We start from the raw sequence: 17,102 nt of genomic DNA, 5'->3' as shown, positions 1-17,102 counted from the left end.
TGATAGCATCTCATCCATTTTCTCAGGAAACCTGATATACTCGAAAGCAACAATTTTTTTATTAATTTTTCTTTAGCAATTTGTGTAGCAATTGATGGCTCTGTTAAGTTTTGAAGTCCTTTTGCCCTCAGATCACTACAACTTTTTTAAATGCTGATTTTTCAATTCATGAATTAAGAGCTATCCAACTCCTTCAGTTATATTGCTTGTTTTTAGGTAACTATCCTTTATTATATATGACATACAAATATGTGATATTATACATTTATATACATATGCGTATAAACACATGCATATTCAGACTGCTTTCCATATCTACCTTTTTTTATCCAACCTTGGATAAAAAATATTTGGAAAAAAATTGCATCTGCTCTGCCCATGTACAGACTTTTGTTCTTTATCATTATTACCTAAACAATACAGTTTAACAACTAGCATTTACCTTGTATTAGCTATAAGTAATTTTGATGTGATTTTAAAGTATATTGAAGGTCTGTGTAGGTTATAAGCACATACGTCACTCTTTTATAAGAGACATGAACATCTGCAGATTTTGGTATCTGTAGGGAGTCCTTGAACAAATCCTACATAGATACATAGAGACAACTGTGTATGAGGGCTGATAAGTAAAATAAGAGCTGGAGCCTGTTAAACCTGAATAGTCCATTAAGTATTGCCATGATTAGGGTAAGCAAACAAAATAACCCACTAAGATTATCTTGCTCTGTGTCCTCTAGAAAGAGGAATGAGTGACTCATCAAGTTAAACTGGAACCTGTAAAGCCTTTTTTATGATTCTCTGGTTTTATTGATGTTTATACTTCTGCATGGAATATTATTTCCTTAATTTCCACAATCTCCCCTTCAAGAGAATTCTAAACTTCTGTTTTCATTCCTCGAAGGCTTTATCTGCCTGTTCTTCTCTCCCTCTCTGACAGTGACCACCCCTCTTTTTCTGTGTATATAGGTACATGCAGATATGTACATAATGGATCAAGATAGTTGATTTTGAAGAAATCAATATTATTAAGATGGTGTTGACAGTAAGGTGGGATGTAATCACAAAACCAGTGGCTACTATATTCAGAGCCCTTACTAAATGCCAGGCACTGATTAACCACTTTATCTGTTTTCATTTACTTCTTCTAAAAAGATGTTCCAAATGCTTAGGGCCAACTTCTCTTCTTAGGTTTTAAAGAAGACAGCCAGCTTCCCAAGAGAAGCTATGATATAAAGTGTAGATATTTTCTTTCATCTTTGTTTATGTACCTCATTACCTAGTTGCCACTGAGATTGTTTGAAGAGCTGTTTTTTATTCCTTCGGCTTTTCTAATGCATTTACTTAAGTTTCTCTTTTTTTCTTAGGATTTCCTTTTTTAGGGCCATAGGGGTACTTTAAAATGTGTAAAAAAAAAAAAAAAAAAGGAATTAAAGATAATGCACATTTTCAAGAAGATTTTGAAAACATATCTTATACTGTTTATCTTTAAAAGTACATGACTATCACTCTGGATACTGAACAGTTAAAATTAATGTCTATTATTCCTTCACTATGGTAGAAGAAAATGATAGGATGAAATGAAGGATTGATGTTCATCCAGCAAATGGTAGGTATCAGTTGTTTTATATGTGTTATTTTGCTTAATCAATATAAATATAATGTGAGGAAAATTATTGTTGCCATGTTACAGAAAATGGGTGCTAAAATCTTCCCATGCTTGAATACATATAATACAATAAAATTGTAGAGCTTGTTCTAAATTCAGTGGATGGTGAATAAAGAAGAGGGATGTGAATGAAAACAAGTTTTTAAAAATCAGTTAATTGTTTGTCTTTATTATAATTTTAATATTTTAATATATAATACAAGTACATATCTGAAGCACCCAGTTCAGTGACTTTTATTCAATCATACAATCAAAGCAAGATATACAATATTCCATTTCCAAGTTCCCTCTGCTCTATTAAATGGAATCTTTGTTTTTCCCATTCTGCCATTGAGCACATCTACTGAACTTTCATTCTGGTTTTAAGTTTTCTGTTTTAACCATTGCGTGTTGTTGTTCTTTGTGTCTTCTATTTATTTGAAGAGGCTTTCAATTTCCTCACTGAAACCTTCTAATTTTTTCCATTTGCATGACATTCATAAAACTTTTTGCACAAAAATTTATTTTTTTTAAACTTTTATTTAGTAAATATAAATTTCCAAAGTACAGTTTATGGATTACAACGGCTTCCCCCCACCAATAACTTCCCTCCCACTCGCACCCTTCCCATCTCCCAGTCCCTCTCCCATTCCGTTCACATCAAGATTCATTTACGCAGGCGCCGCAGCTCAATAGGCTAATCCTCCGCCTTGCGGAGCCAGCACACTGGGTTCTAGCCCCAGTCGGGGTGCTGGATTCTGTCCCGGTTACCCCTCTTGCAGGCCAGCTCTCTGCTGTGGCCTGGGAGTGCAGCGGAGGATGGCCCAAGTAATTGGGCCCTGCACCCAATGGGAGACCAGGATAAGTACCTGGCTCCTGCCATCCGATCAGCGCAGTGCACCGGCCGCAGCGTGCGGGCCACGACGGCCATTGGAGGATGAACCAACGGCAAAAGAAGACCTTTCTCTCTGTCTCTCTCTCTCACTGTCCACTCTGCCTGTCCAAAAAAAAAAAAAAAAAAAAGATTCATTTTCAATTATCTTTATACAGAAGATCGATTTAGTATATATTAAGTAAAGATTTCATCAGTTTGCACCCACACAGAAACAAAAAGTGTAGAATACTCTTTCAGTACTAGTTATAGCATTACTTCCCATTGGACAACACATTAAGGACAGATCCCACATGAGGAGTAAGTACGCAGTGACTCCTGTTGTTGACTTAACAATTTGACACTCTTGTTTATGGCATCAGTAATCCCCCTAGGCTCTTGTCATGAGTTGCCAAGGCTATGGAAGCCTTTTGAGTTCACCGACTTCAATCTTATTTAGACAAGGTCATAGCCAAAGTGGAAGTTCTCTCCTCCCTTCAGAGAAAGGTACCTCATTCTTTGATGGCCCATTCTTTCCACTGGGATCTCACTTGCAGAGATCTTTCATTTAGGTATTTTTTTTTTTCTTTCCTTTTTTCTGCCAGAGTGTCTTGGCTTTCCATGCCTAAAATACTCTCATGGGCTTTTTAGCCAGATCCACGTGCCTTAATGGCTGATTCTGAGTCCAGAGTGCTGTTTAGGACATCTGGCATTCTATGAGTCTGCTGTGTATCCTGCTTCCCATGTTGGATAGTTCTCTCCCTTTTTTATTCTATCAGTTAGTATTAGCAGACACTAGTCTTGTCTATGTGATCCCTTTGACTGTTAGACCTATCAGTGTGATCAATTGTGAACTGAAATTGACCACTTGGACTAGTGAGTTGGCATTGGTACATGCAACCTTGATGGGATTGTATTGGAATCCCCTGGCACATTTCTAGCTCTACCATTTGGGGCAAGTCTGATTGAGCATGTCCCAAATTGTACATCTCCTCCCTCTCTTATTCCCACTCTTTTATATTTAACAGGGATCATTTTTCAGTTAAATTTAAACACCTAAGAATAATTGTGTATTGATTACAGTGAAAAGAAGAGCTTTTTTTAATAAAATAAAATTGGTACACTATTGGCCCAACTAAACAAAAATAGAAGACCCAAATTTATCAAAATCAGAGATGAAAAAGATGTTCCAACAAATACCACGGAAATAATAAGCGTCATCAAAAATTACTACAAAGAGCTATATGTCAACAAATTGAAAAATCTAGAAGAAATGGATAGACTTATAGACACATACAATCTAACAAAATTGAGTCAGGAAGACATAGGAAGCCTAATGGACAAATAACCAAGGCAGAGATTAAATCAATAATAAAGACGCCACAACAATGAGAAGCCCAGGGCCAGATTCCTTCAATGCTGAATTCTATCAAACTTTTTAAAAATCTTATGAGTATAAAGAAAACAAAGTAGATCATTGTAAAACTTGAAAGGGAATGAGAGGAAGGAGGAGGAAGGATGAGAGCATGGGCTGGAGAGAGGGTATGGTGGGAAGTATCACTATGTTCCTAAATCTGTATATATGAAATTTGTCAACCTTAAATTTTAAAAAATGTTTACTTTTGAAAAGGTGATCTTATATAACACACACACACACACACACACACACACACAAATTCTTCTCAAGCTATTCAAAACAACTGAAAGGGAGGGAATTCTCCCAAACACCCTAATTCCAAAACCAGAAAAAGGCACAAAAAAAGAATTATAGACCAGTATCCCTGATGAACATAAATGCAAAAATCCTCAACAAAGCACTAGCTGATTGAATCCAATAACACATCAGAAGGATCATTTACCTGGAACAAGTGGGGTTTATCCCAGGATGCAACAATGGTTTAGCATTTGCAAATCAATCAATGTAATACATCACATTAACAAACTGAAGACTAAAAACCATATGATTGTCTCAATAGATGCAAAGAAAGAATTCTATAAAATACAACATCCTTTCATGATTAAAAAAAAAAAAAAACCTTTAACAAATTGTGTATAGAATAAACATACCTCAACATAATCAAAGCAGTTTGTAACCACAGCCAGTATCATATTGAATGAAGTAAAGCTGGAAGCATTTCCACTAAGATCCAGAACCGGAAAAGGATACACACTCTCACCACTGCTATTTAATCTCATTCTGGAAATTTTAGCCAGAGCCATTAGACAAGACAAAGAAATCAAAGGGGGATACAAATGGGAAAGGAAAAAGTCAAGTCATCCCTTTTTGCAGATGATATGATATTATACATAGGGGAACCAAAAGAGATTGAAATTCATAAAAGTTTGGCAAATAAAGTCAATAACAAAAATTAATAGCCTTTGTATACACAGACAATGCCATGACAGAGAAAGAACTTGTAGGATTAGTCCTATTTACAATAGCTATAAAAAAATCTAAATTCCTTGGCATATTTTCACTGTATTGTGAGACTCTCAATTTTATTTAAACATTCTGATTTAGCTAATTTCCTTTACCACCCTCTCTGGCTTGGAAAAAAAGGAGATACCGTTATTTATAGCCAGGAAGAGTTAGAAATGCATGTCCTCAACTTGATCCCCTTTCATATCTCATGAGTTGCCAAGGCTATGGAAGCCTTTTGAGTTCACCGACTTCGATCTTATTTAGACAAGGCATAGTCAAAGTGGAAGTTCTCTCCTTCCTTCAGAGAAAGATATCTCCTTCTTTGATGGCCTGTTCTTTCTACTGGGATCTCACTCACAGAGATCTTTCATTTAGGTTTTGTTGTTTGTTTGTGGTTTTGGTTTTGTTGTTGTTGTTGTTGTTTTTTTTTTTTTTTTTTTTTTTTTTTTTTTTTTTTTTTTTTTTTTTTTTTTGCCAGGGTGTCTTGGCTTTCCATGCCTAAAATACTCTCATGGGCTCTTCAGCCAGATTGAATGCCTTAATGGCTGATTCTGAGGCCAGAGTGCTGTTTAGGACATCTGCCATTCTATGAGTCTGCTGTGTATCCCGCTTCCTATATTGGATTGTTCTCTCCCTTTTTAATTATATCAGTTAGTATTAGCAAACACTAGTCTTGTTTATGTGATCCCTTTGACTGTTAGATCTATCATTATGATCAACTGTGAACTGAAATTGACCACTTGGACTAGTGAGATGGCATTGATACATGCCACCTTTATGGGATTGAATTGGAATCCCTAGGCACGTTTCTAACTCTACCATTTGGGGCAAGTCAGTTTTAGCTTGTCCCAAATTGTACATCTTCTCCCTGGCTTTGCTTTTTTAAGATTGTTTTAGCTCTTCGGGATCTCTTGGTTTCTATATTAATTTTAGCATTATTTTTTCTATATCTGAAAAGAATGTTGTAGGTATTTCAATTGGGATTGCATTGAGTCTGTAAATTGCTTTATGCAGTATGGACATTTTGATGATGTTAATTCTTCCAATCCATGAACATAGGTGATTTTTCCATTGTTTGTTTCTTCTATTTCTTTTCTTTCATGTTTTGTAATTTTCATCCTGGAGCTCTTTCACCTCTTTATTAAATTTATTCCAATATATTTAAATTTTTTGAATCTATTGTTAATGGGACTGATCTTATAATTTCTGTCTTGTTAGTCTTTACGGCTGAAAAATATTGTAAGTGTATCATTTTAATTATCCATTCATTGGTCCATGGATAGTTGGGGTGTTTCTGCCTTTTGATTGTTATGAGTAACACTACTGCATACATGAGGGAGCGTTTAAGTATCTACTCATGGCTCTGCTTTCAGTAGTTTTGTGATTGTACCTAAAAGTTGAATCGTTGGATCAAATAAAAATTCTATACCTAATATTTCCTGGAACAGCTGTATTATTTCCCATAAAGGATACATCACTTACATCACCCAATTTGCAATTTCTGGAGGTAAAGGTTTTCTCACAGGAAAAAAAAATGCTCTGTTCAAAATGGCATCTCAAAATAATGCCAAAATATGTACCTTTATACTGAAAATTTCCCTTGCCACAATTTTTATAAAGCTCGTTATCTGTGAAATCTTTGTTTTTCAACTCTTAATTTTGAATAATTCAAAATTAGTGACATTTAAATTAAATGAAAATGGCATGACAGCATTTCAGGTAGAGTCTGCAAGCTACCTTCAATGTCAATTCAATAATTAGGAGTCCTTTAGACCCAGGAGTGGTCAAAAAGATCAGGAAATGTTAAGAGGGTCTCTAAGCTGACTCACAAACTTATGAGCCCATTAAATCAAATAAAGAACTTTTGTGAAAACAAGAAAAAGTAGTGATGATGACAGAAAAGAAAGAGCAATCAGGAATACCTTTTACAAAATGAGCCAAGAGATGGTGGTCGCACCCTGTAAGAGGCTGCTGAAAGTAGCCTGGCTTGTAAATATTAGGGACATGTAAGTTAAGGGCAAACAAAGCAAAGCCTGTCAAAAATGGTTTTAAACAAACAAGGCCAAGCACAAAAAACCTAAATCAACTTCTTGGTTTGCAGTCAAAGAAAGAGCTATGAGGATTAAAATATTTGTGTGAAGAATAAGGCTATGTGTGTAGAAAATAAAAAAAAAAAAAACTAAATTCTGCCTCCTGTGTAAAGACATCGTACATTCTAAATTTTCATTATCCTTATTTATTTGAAAGACTGGAACATAGAGATCTTCCATCTGCTGGCTCACACCCCCAAATACCCTCACCAGTTGGAGAAGGGCCAAGTCAAAGCCAAGAGCCAGGAGTTCACTCCATGTCTCCCACATGTGTAGCAGGAACCCAATTTAGTGGGAAACTGAAATTGAAAGCAGAGCTGTGACTAAAACCTAGGCCCTCCTTTGTGGAATGTGGGCATCCTGAGCAGTGCCTTTTCTGCCAAATGAACCTTTAGTATTTGCTAGCAGAGAAAAGTTTTCTGAGTAAGACATGATTATGTACACAGATATTGGACCCAGGAGTAGAGATTATGGAGATGATTTAGGGATAATACCAGCATTCCAATCGGTTATAGTTTGAATGGCAACACATCCTCGGGAGTTATGTGGACACTCTTTATTCCACAAGGAAGATGAAGCACCCAAGAATGATGAGCCAGAGAGAGAAGAGCCAGAGATTTAAACAGGCTTTCCAAAAAGACATCTAAGCTGACACATGGGTTAGTAGGAGTTAGTTGCCCAATGAGAAGGGGACAGGATTGTGCTGGAATTGAACATTTTTGGTGGAGATACCATCATGAGGAGAGGTGAAGGCAGTATGAGGGCCTGATGTAGTGGAGAGATGATGGAGAAAGAAAATAAGGGGTATTGGAAGCTACCAGTTATTCAGTGATATTCCCAGACCATGAATTTCAAGTTTGAAAGCAGCAGGAGATACTGTTGCAGATAAAGACCAAAACTGTGTATTATTCTTTTCCTTAGTAATGTCTAAATCCATCCCATGGCAATCCTCCAGTTCCCTGCAAAAGTACACCTTTTTTAATAATCACAATTTTAATTTATTTGGATATTCATTATAAGTAGGCAATTATTTGGAGAAGAAGAAACTGATAGATAATGGTAATTACCTCATGTTCATAGGTTTTGGCTACTGCGTTCTCTTCCTGCCACCATCTAATTTGGGCATTGTGGTTGGGTCCCTAGAACCCATCCTTCTCTTCCCCTGTCAAGTAGCGGTGTCAGCATGCTTTGGAGAATTAACCTTAGCTGAAGGTCACTTGGTTTAAGAATAATCCTGTCTCAACTAACATGGTTTTAGTTCAATGATCAGCATAAAATTCTCTCCTGGCCAGTAAGAAGAGATGTGGGGGAAAGAAAATCAAGCTCAAGCAAGCTCTCTGTTCTATAAGATGAGACCCAGAAGCTTACAGCTCTTCATGCTGTAAGGGCATTCAGGTTTAGGATAAAGATGATATGATAGATAACAAAATGGAGAGATTAAAAAAAACTGGAGGTAGGCACTTGGTGTAGCAGATAATGCTAGTGGTACCCACAACGAATATCAGAGTGTCTGAGTTTAACTCAAACTTAATGCTGCTGATTCCAGCTTTCTGCTAATATGCTCCTTGAGAGGCAGCAGTGACAATCCAAATAATTGTGTTCCAGCCACCCAAATCAGAGACCGGGATTGAGTTCCTAGCTCCTGGCTTTGGCCTGGTCCAGCCCTGTTTACTGTGGGCATTTGAGAAGTGGACCAGCAGATGGGTACTTGCTCTCTCTCTCTTTGCCTTTCAAATGAATTTTTAAAAATTAAATCAAGGTCCTTAATGACATTATGGGGTTGCAAAATCAGGAAACTCTTTATCTTATATGATTTCTAGACTTCCTGTTATAAAAGCAGGGCTACTGTATAAAATACAGGGGCCGGTGCTGTGGCTCACTTGGTTAATCCTCCGCCTGTGGTGCCTGCATCCCATATGGGTACCAGGTTCTAGCCCTGGTTGCTCCTCTCCCAGTCCAGCTCTCTGCTGTAGCCCAGGAAGGCAGTGGAGGTTGGCCCAGGTGCTTGGGCCCCTGCACCCGCATGGGAGACCAGGAAGAAGCACCTGGCTCCTGGCTGTAGACCAATGTAGTTCCGGCCGTGGCGGCCATTTGGGGGATGAACCAATGGAAGGAAGACCTTTCTCTCTGTCTCTCTCTCTAACGCTATTTGTCAAATTAAAAAAAAAAAAAACTAATACATTTCTTTACTACTTAATCCTGTTTGCATGTGCTCATCTATAATTTGAAATCATGTGCATCCTAAATGATCCACAATTTTTGTGACTTTCCACAGAGACCTTTTTGAACTTTTGTAACCATAACTCCTATGAGCCTTGTTTTCCTGATCTGTGAAATGAATATGATTATGTTTCATCGTTTTTTCATGAATATTATTTGAGATCCATATGAAAACCCAAGGAAGGAAACATGAACTAACATGCAAGTGCTTACTGTATACCATGAAATAGGCTGATTCTTCATTTTAAGAAACTTAGACAATTGGAGCAAAATCAGCCCAAAATAGTCACATAAAATTTGAGAAGTAAACTCTATATAAATCTTCATACAATCAGTTTTTTAAGTTATTCACTTAGATTCACTCAGGTGTTTGTTTGTTTGTTTGTTTGTTTGTTTTTACATCCAAGCACATGATCTAGCATGGAGTGTGTACAGAGTTACAGATGAGGAACAGCTTTAAGGAAAGTCACATTTGAAGAAGTAGCATATAACCTGAAACTTAAAGGATGAGTAAGAGTTAGGTGAAATATAGGGAAGAACACTGCAGGTGAAGAAAGGTGTATGAAGTCCAGGAGGTGAGAAGGAATTGGGTGAAGAGAAAAGGAAGTGTGTGTTCAAAGGGTGAGAATGAAGGATAACATGGTGACAGGTGAAGTTGGAAAAACAAGAAGGGGACACATAATGCTGGGCTCTTATCTCATGTAAAATAAAGCCATTAGAAAGTTTAAAGCAGAGGAGGCTTATGACATCACACACATTAAGAGCCTCAAAAAATCCACAGAAAATGCATATTATGAACAAACTATTGATGGATTTCAATTTTTTTGCCAAACATCTTTTAATTCTGCTTTCCGTGAAGTTTTAGAAACATCTTTATAAATACTGCTTTTGCAATGGGTGTGGAAGGGTCAAGTGAGGAAGAGCAGTTGGACTGATTAGGAATCTGCTGTGAAATGTGGCTGGCTGGGACAGGTAATGGCGAGGAGATAGAGCACCGTGGATGGATTGGGGCCGTGCTTATTGTGAAGAGCTACTGATGTGGGTGGTATGTGGACAGCATTGGCAAGTCATGGAGAGAGTGATGTCAAAGGTGACTCCATAGTTTACATGCAAATACAAGACTGGGCAAGATAAATATTTCTTGTAGGAGAGTCAAGGTTCAGTTTTCAACATGTTTAATTTCAGACATCTCTTTTGTATTTAACTTAGAATGTTGAGCAGTAATTTTATTTGTCTTACCTTTATGATAGAAGTCTGTCGAGTTAAAATTTCAGAGTCACTGTTGCGCGCATTTGAGGAATGAACCAGTGGATAGAATGCACTCATTCTCTGCCTATAAAATAAATTTAAATTATTAAAAGTAAAATGGAGGGCCGGCGCCGCGGCTCACTAGGCTAATCCTCCGCCTTGCGGAGCTGGCACACCGGGTTCTAGTCCCAGTCGGGGCGCCGCATTCTGTCCCGGTTGCCCCTCTTCCAGGCCAGCTCTCTGCTGTGGCCCGGGAGTGCAGTGGAGGATGGCCCATGTGCTTGGGCCCTGTACCCCATGGGAGACCAGGAGAAGCACCTGGCTCCTGCCTTTGGATCAGTGCGGTGCGCCGGCCGCAGTGCGCCAGCCGTGGCGGCCATTGGAGGGTGAACCAATGGCAAAGGAAGACCTTTCTCTCTGTCTCTCTCTCTCACTGTCCACTCTGCCTGCAAAAAAAAAAAAAAAAAAAAAAAAAAAAAAAAGTAAAATGGAATCACTGCTTCTTTGCCTCTTAGCTTACTTAGATTATGAATTTTATTGAGATAAGTCTTTGTTTCCAGGGTCTGACCAGGAATAGCATTTAGGAAGTACTTGGTAAATTGATTGGAAGAATTTAAATGGGTAGACTTGAATGGATCCTTAAACAATAGAAAAGATTCAGAATGAGGGAATGAGCACCTTTCCAGCTGGAGACAGAGACACAGGATAACTGCAGGGGTTGGAATGATTGCATGTGTGGAAGGCAGCAGCTAAGTTGCCTTATCTGGTATCCTCATCAGTAATGTGGAGATTAATAACTTGCTCTAAGTCAGATAATATAGAACTGATGGATTTTGGGCTTGTACTTAAGTCTTTTTGATTCCCAAGCTCAGGATTTCATATACAGTGTTCTTTCCTCGTCATATTATTTCTTGTAGTTATCACACCACCTCTCAATTCACAGATGCCTTGTTTCTTCCCACTTAGGCCTGATGAAATATTTTCTGTCTTGAGCACTTTCTTTATGTGATTTGTTTTCTGAGTTCCATTTGTTCCTCTTTCTCAGCTCTCCACTGTGGTTTGAATCCACGGGGTATTGATCACCCTGCCCGTACTGAAGGTATTAAACTGCAAATTGAAGGTGAAGGTGTGGAATCTCAATCCATTAAAAACAAAAATTTCCAGAAGGTGCCAGACTCAAAAGGAACCCCCAAGCGACTGCAAGCAGAAGCAGAGACAGCTAAGGTAGGAAATAATCTGGTTAATTACAGAAACTCTAAAAGCTGCGGCTCTGATACGTTGTGGTCCAGCACAGAGAACTGATAACCCTTTCACTAATTACTGTTGAGCTCTCGGTTAAGTAAGCACTGCATCTTAATGATAAGTAATAATAGATGAAAATATTGACTACACTCCCTTTGGAATGAAATTGAGACACATTTGTGGGCAGCCTCTTAGCAAGAGGCTCTGAGCTATGCTTTGTGGAGAAGATTGCCTTGAACTTATAGCTAAAACCTCCATTTACCAGACTCAGATTTACCATATTATCTTTTTGAGCAAGTCATATAACTCTCAGATCCAGATTCTTCATTTCCAGAATGAGAATTATGAAAACTAACTCCCACATTAGGTTTATCAACGCAAAGAGCTCTATGCTTGTAGAAGCGTTTATTTTTATTTTTTGGGAGGGAGGGAAAGAACAACCTTCCATCTACTGATTCACTCCCCAAATGTGGAAGTGCTTTAAAAAGCCCCAACATCGCATGCATATGAGGGGTGTTTGCTGACATTGTAATTGATATTTCATGAAATGCAGGTGGGTGCATGCAAATATGCATGTGTGTGCGCGCGCACACACATACATTTCTGGCAGTATGAAGGGCTCTTCTTCTTCTGGTTTATTTGTCCCTGTACCAGTTCTGTGAGATAGACAAATTTAACAAGGCCTCCAATTAATAGGGCAAATTTCTTTTTTTTTTTTTTTTTTTTTTTTTTTTTGCTGTGGATACTTAGTTCCTCTTAGTTTTTAGCCAAAATGTGGGTACTATAAAACTGATAAAATTCACAGTGGGTTGATAGCTCTTAACTGTAGACATCCTATTCCAAAGGTTTGCTCTGATGGAACTGGCAGATGTTAATGTTCATACATAGTGTTGAAGATGTATAAATTTGACCCCTGGAAATTGAGGAAATTAGCTGTCATGGCATTTGCTTTCTCCTCTTGTATATTCTCAGCATGCAGATTTCCTTTCAAATATTTGTTAGGTGAATCAATGTATGACATTTTTGGAGAGCAGATGTTATAAGCTTCCAGGGAATATCTTAAATAGAAAGGTCATTTTGCTGTTATGCAATGACCACTTCCCTTTTCTCTCATATAATTTCTTCCAAATCAAATGTGATTTTTTTTGGCTTTATGTATAGTCTTTAACAGTTACTGTAATCACTTTGCTTATTTAATGTGAAAAATTTAAAACTCATGACATTGGATATATGTGTATGTGTGTGTCTATGTGTGGAGTAGGAGCAGGGAGTGATTAGCAGGAAAGATTGTGGGTATTTTGCACTAAACATTTTAGCTGAGAGAAATTAATTACACTTTGTAGGAAATTGGTTGATGATCATTGTCGTTTGGTTTGTGAGGAGAGTTCGAAATAAGTGAACCTTATTATGACATCTAAACCTGATCGATGCATTGTGCCACAAAAGCCACAGTCTTGAGCCAGCCAAGAAATAGATCTTAAGGATTTTCTTTTACAATGAAGATGAATAGTTGAGTAGGATCTTTTCAAGAGAATGCTTAAAATATTAAAACTGGGGCCGGTGCTGTGGCGCAGCAGGTTAACGCCTTGGCCTGAAGCACTGACATCCCATATGGGCACCGGTTCGAGACCCGGCTGCTCCACTTCCAATCCAGCTCTCTGCTGTGGCCTGGGAAAGCAGAAGATGGCCCAAGTCCTTGGGCCCCTGCACCCACGTGGGAGACCCGGAGGAAGCTCTTGGCTTCAGATCGGCACAGCTCCAGCCGTTGCGGCCAACTGGGGAGTGAACCAGTGGATAGAAGACCTCTCTCTCTCTCTCTCTCTCTCTCTCTCTGTGTGTAATTCTGACTTTCAAATAAGAAAATAAATCTTTTAAAATATTAAAATTAAGAACTGTGTATGTAAAATATATGAAATCTCTTCTCTTAATATAAATAAAATTATTAAAAATTAGATGGGGAAGGGCCAGCCTGTGGAATAGTAGATAAAGCTGCTGTCTGCAGTGCCAGCTTCCCATATGGGCACCGGTTCAAGTCCCAGCTGTTCCACTTTCAATCTAGCTTTCTGCTATGGCCTTGGAAAGCAGTGGAAGATGGGCCCCTGCACCCACATGGGAGACTGGGAAGAAACTCCTGGCTCCTGGCTTCCAATCAGCTCAGCTCTGGCCATTTTGGTCATTTGTGGAGTGAAGCAGTTGATGGAAGACCCTCCCCCCCCCCCTTCTGGCTTTGCATCTCTCTGGGCAGTTGGAACACTTAACCTGTGCTGTTACATTTGAGTAGTAGTCCTCTAAGAGTAGAGGACACTCTTAGCAATGAAGCCTTTGCACCTTGAGTCAGGGTGTTGCAGCAGAGATACTCAGGTGTGTTCAGCAACAATTTCTCAGAGTCAGGGTTTCTGTTGTAGAAATTGAAACTGGAATAGTGCTGGGGCCAAACTGTACATGGATTTTAATTCCTGCTGAGGCATATGGATTTACTTTTTTACCCATATGACCTAGTGTAGTGGCCTCTAGTTATGTGTGACTATTTAAATTTACTAAAATAGAAAAAGATTAAAAATTTATTTCTTTCATCATACCAACACAGTTCAAGTGCCCAATCATCACAGGTATCTAGGAGCTGCTATTTTGGACAGTGTGGACACAGAGCATGACTATCATGGCAGAAAGTTCTGTTGAACCATTCTACTTTAATCAGGGTGGAGGACTGTTGAAGTTTTCTAGAAATAAGAATAAAATGAAAAATGAAATTTAGTTGACATTCCCTCTGACTGGTGTCCTTCAGCCTATGTGGATACATGATACAGTCATTAGAAAAAAGGTTAAAATACTCGGGATTCCAATTGAAAGTGGTATTCTTAACAACTGTGATGGTTGGAATTTGAGTTTCCATGGCAACTGCAGCAGTGGATTCAGATCATCCCCTGAGTAGGAAGTCCTGGCTGTTCCCATCTTGGAATTCTGGGGTGTGTCCTCACAAGTTGCCTAAACACAGCAATGGGGAAGTATAACTTCTGGACTTGATTGTTCTGGCTGCTCACAAGGACGCTTCACCAGGCTGTTTTTATGCCTGTCAAATAAGGGCTTCCAAGAATAAAAATCCTTGTTTTTCCCTGCCATGATGCCAATTTATGAACCCAGCACTCTCTATGAATACTTCACATTTGCATTTGTATACCATACTTTTTATTTATAAAATTGGTATCCCCATTTTATAGCTGAGAAAGCCAAGAGTAAATGATTCACCAACCTGTAGTCTCTGGGAGATAACTACAGGAAGATGGAACTTAAATCTATGCCTAATGTCTCTAAATTCAGAGTTTGTATTTCCTAATATTAAATGTACAAATAATCTGTTTATTTGAAAAACAAATATAATCAGTTACACTGAGAATGTGGCCAGCTATGCACAATAAGAGGTTAAAACACTGCATGGATTCTTTACTCCTTGGAGAGAAACACAACAAATTTTGAATGTTGTATTATATAAGGGAGAAACAATGCCAGCATCTAAAACAGTGAATAATTGCTTGCACTTGGCTTTGGGATACATTATGTGAATCTTTGGCAGCAGCTAGCCTTTTCTCATTAAGTTAATATTAGATTTAGTTTGTATTTCTTTGGCACGGAGTTAAAGGAATTGGCCTGGAACTTGGTGCCAGGGACAGGAAGAGGAGAAAGGCTGGTACTTTGGATATGCTACAGGTGGATAAATCACAATTGACTACAGGGCAACTGGTGGATGTTTGTAAGGGTGCATAGGAACCATTACTCAGGGATTAAAATAGAAAGCTAAGAGAATTTAGACTTAGGTTAAAAGATGAAGGGTGGATTGTACTTAACCTTGATCAAATTACATTGCTCAGCTGCTTCTGAGAAGGTCTTTGGCAATTCGGGGATAGAATGATCTCATTCTTGGCTATCAGTATTCTTGGCTCAAGGAAAAAGGAAAAAGAGTGTCTCCAAATGAAACTGCCAACCTGATCTCATGCCACCAATGATAGCAAAGGACATAATGCATGAAATGTAATGAGCACATACTTAAGAACTGTCAAGAGTCAGAACAAGAGACAAGCAAAACTGAATAAGTTCCAGGGCCACAATACTTAAATACATTGGTTCTTCGGATTCATCTCAGGAGAAATACAGTAAACTCATATTTGAAGAGGCAAGCCTTTATTACTGAAAAGCATGACAATAAATAAGGTGTATTTAAGCCATAGATTGACTGTAAAATCAACAAAGAAGAAAGTCCAGGTAGCATTTGATAATCCAATTTATTTTACAGGTGAGGAGCTGATCCTCAGATGAGATTAAATGGCTTTTCCAAGATCTTGAACTCATAGTGACAAAATGTAGCCTAAAGCAGTTCTAGCAAATGTTCAGTGCGTTTGGCTCTTTTGAACTTACGAATCTACATGAAACTGCACATGCTATAAGCATTTTGGTTAATGGTTTCTCTGGTGGACTAAGACTACAGAGCATGCCATGTAAGGATAATAGAGTGCCCAGTTACGGTTCCATTGACACTTTTGCCACAGCACAGGTAGGCTCTGAAGAAGAGGGCATTTGAGTTCTATAGATGGTCTATTAGTACTCTTCCCACCATTCTTTTCCAGCCTGAAACTCTGAAGATCAATGTACAACCATTACAGCCATGACAAAAATTTATGAATCATAATATTCAGACTTAAGACATTTCAGAATTGCATGCATCCATGTGAAAATGAATATACAACTGGTACTTGAGAAACAAAAGCTTAGATACAATTCAAGACTGCATTGAGTTCATTCTGCATGATAATGCTTGAAAAGGGCACACTGGATCAACCTGGAGGAATCTGTGGGCCCTTGGCAAATGCAGCCCACTGAAGTACTCAAGAAACAGGTAGTATAGAACACACAGAAGGATGAGGCATGAAGAACAGTGGAGGGTTGTAGAAGAAAGCAGTGTATGGTCTTTGCCCTCACCCAAAGCAAGACATTTAATGCTAGTACCTATTGAGGGGCATTGATAGTTTCAGAAACACATTTTCTTTAAGCAGATACAGTTGAATCCTCCTAAACACACGCACAGTCTTCTTTACAAAATGTATATTGTTTAGTAAGTTGCTCTTGATCTATCGATATATGGGCTCAGATCACCATTTGTAACTGGGATTTTTTTTTTGACAGGCAGAGTTAGAGGGAGAGACAGACAGAAAGGTCTTCCTTACATTGGTTCACCCCCAAAATGACTGCTACAGCCGGTGCGCTGTGCCGATCCGAAGCCAGGAGCCAGGTGCTTTCTCCTGGTCTCCCATGTGGGTGCAGGGCCCAAGGACCTGGGCCATCCTCCACTGCCTTCCTGGGCCACAGCAGAGA

At 38.5% G+C, this 17,102-nt stretch overlaps 1 protein-coding gene across 29 annotated transcripts in view; it reads left to right on the top strand.

Annotated features, from left to right (window-relative positions):
- SAMD12 (sterile alpha motif domain containing 12) overlaps positions 1-17,102 on the top strand; it is a 490,839-nt gene that overhangs the window by 35,079 nt on the left and 438,658 nt on the right. For 27 of the 29 annotated variants that reach the window (XR_016235904.1, XR_016235909.1, XR_016235908.1 and 24 more), the window contains exon 2: positions 11,542-11,720. Coding sequence is in view for 21 of the 29 variants with exons in the window: in XM_051844780.3 (XP_051700740.1) it covers positions 11,542-11,720 (179 nt within the window). In the remaining 8 variants the exon portion in view is untranslated. Of the gene's footprint in view, positions 1-11,541; positions 11,721-13,312; positions 13,628-17,102 lie in introns of those variants that run through there. The other 2 variants (XM_089335624.1, XM_089335622.1) reach the window with 2 other exon arrangements.

This window comes from Oryctolagus cuniculus, chromosome 6, assembly GCF_051225735.1.
Source record: "Oryctolagus cuniculus isolate XC-2025 breed Fujian yellow rabbit chromosome 6, ASM5122573v1, whole genome shotgun sequence".
NCBI lineage: Eukaryota > Metazoa > Chordata > Mammalia > Lagomorpha > Leporidae > Oryctolagus > Oryctolagus cuniculus.
The sequence above is the reverse complement of the archived record's forward strand: the minus strand, read 5'-3'. Positions and strand labels throughout refer to the sequence as shown.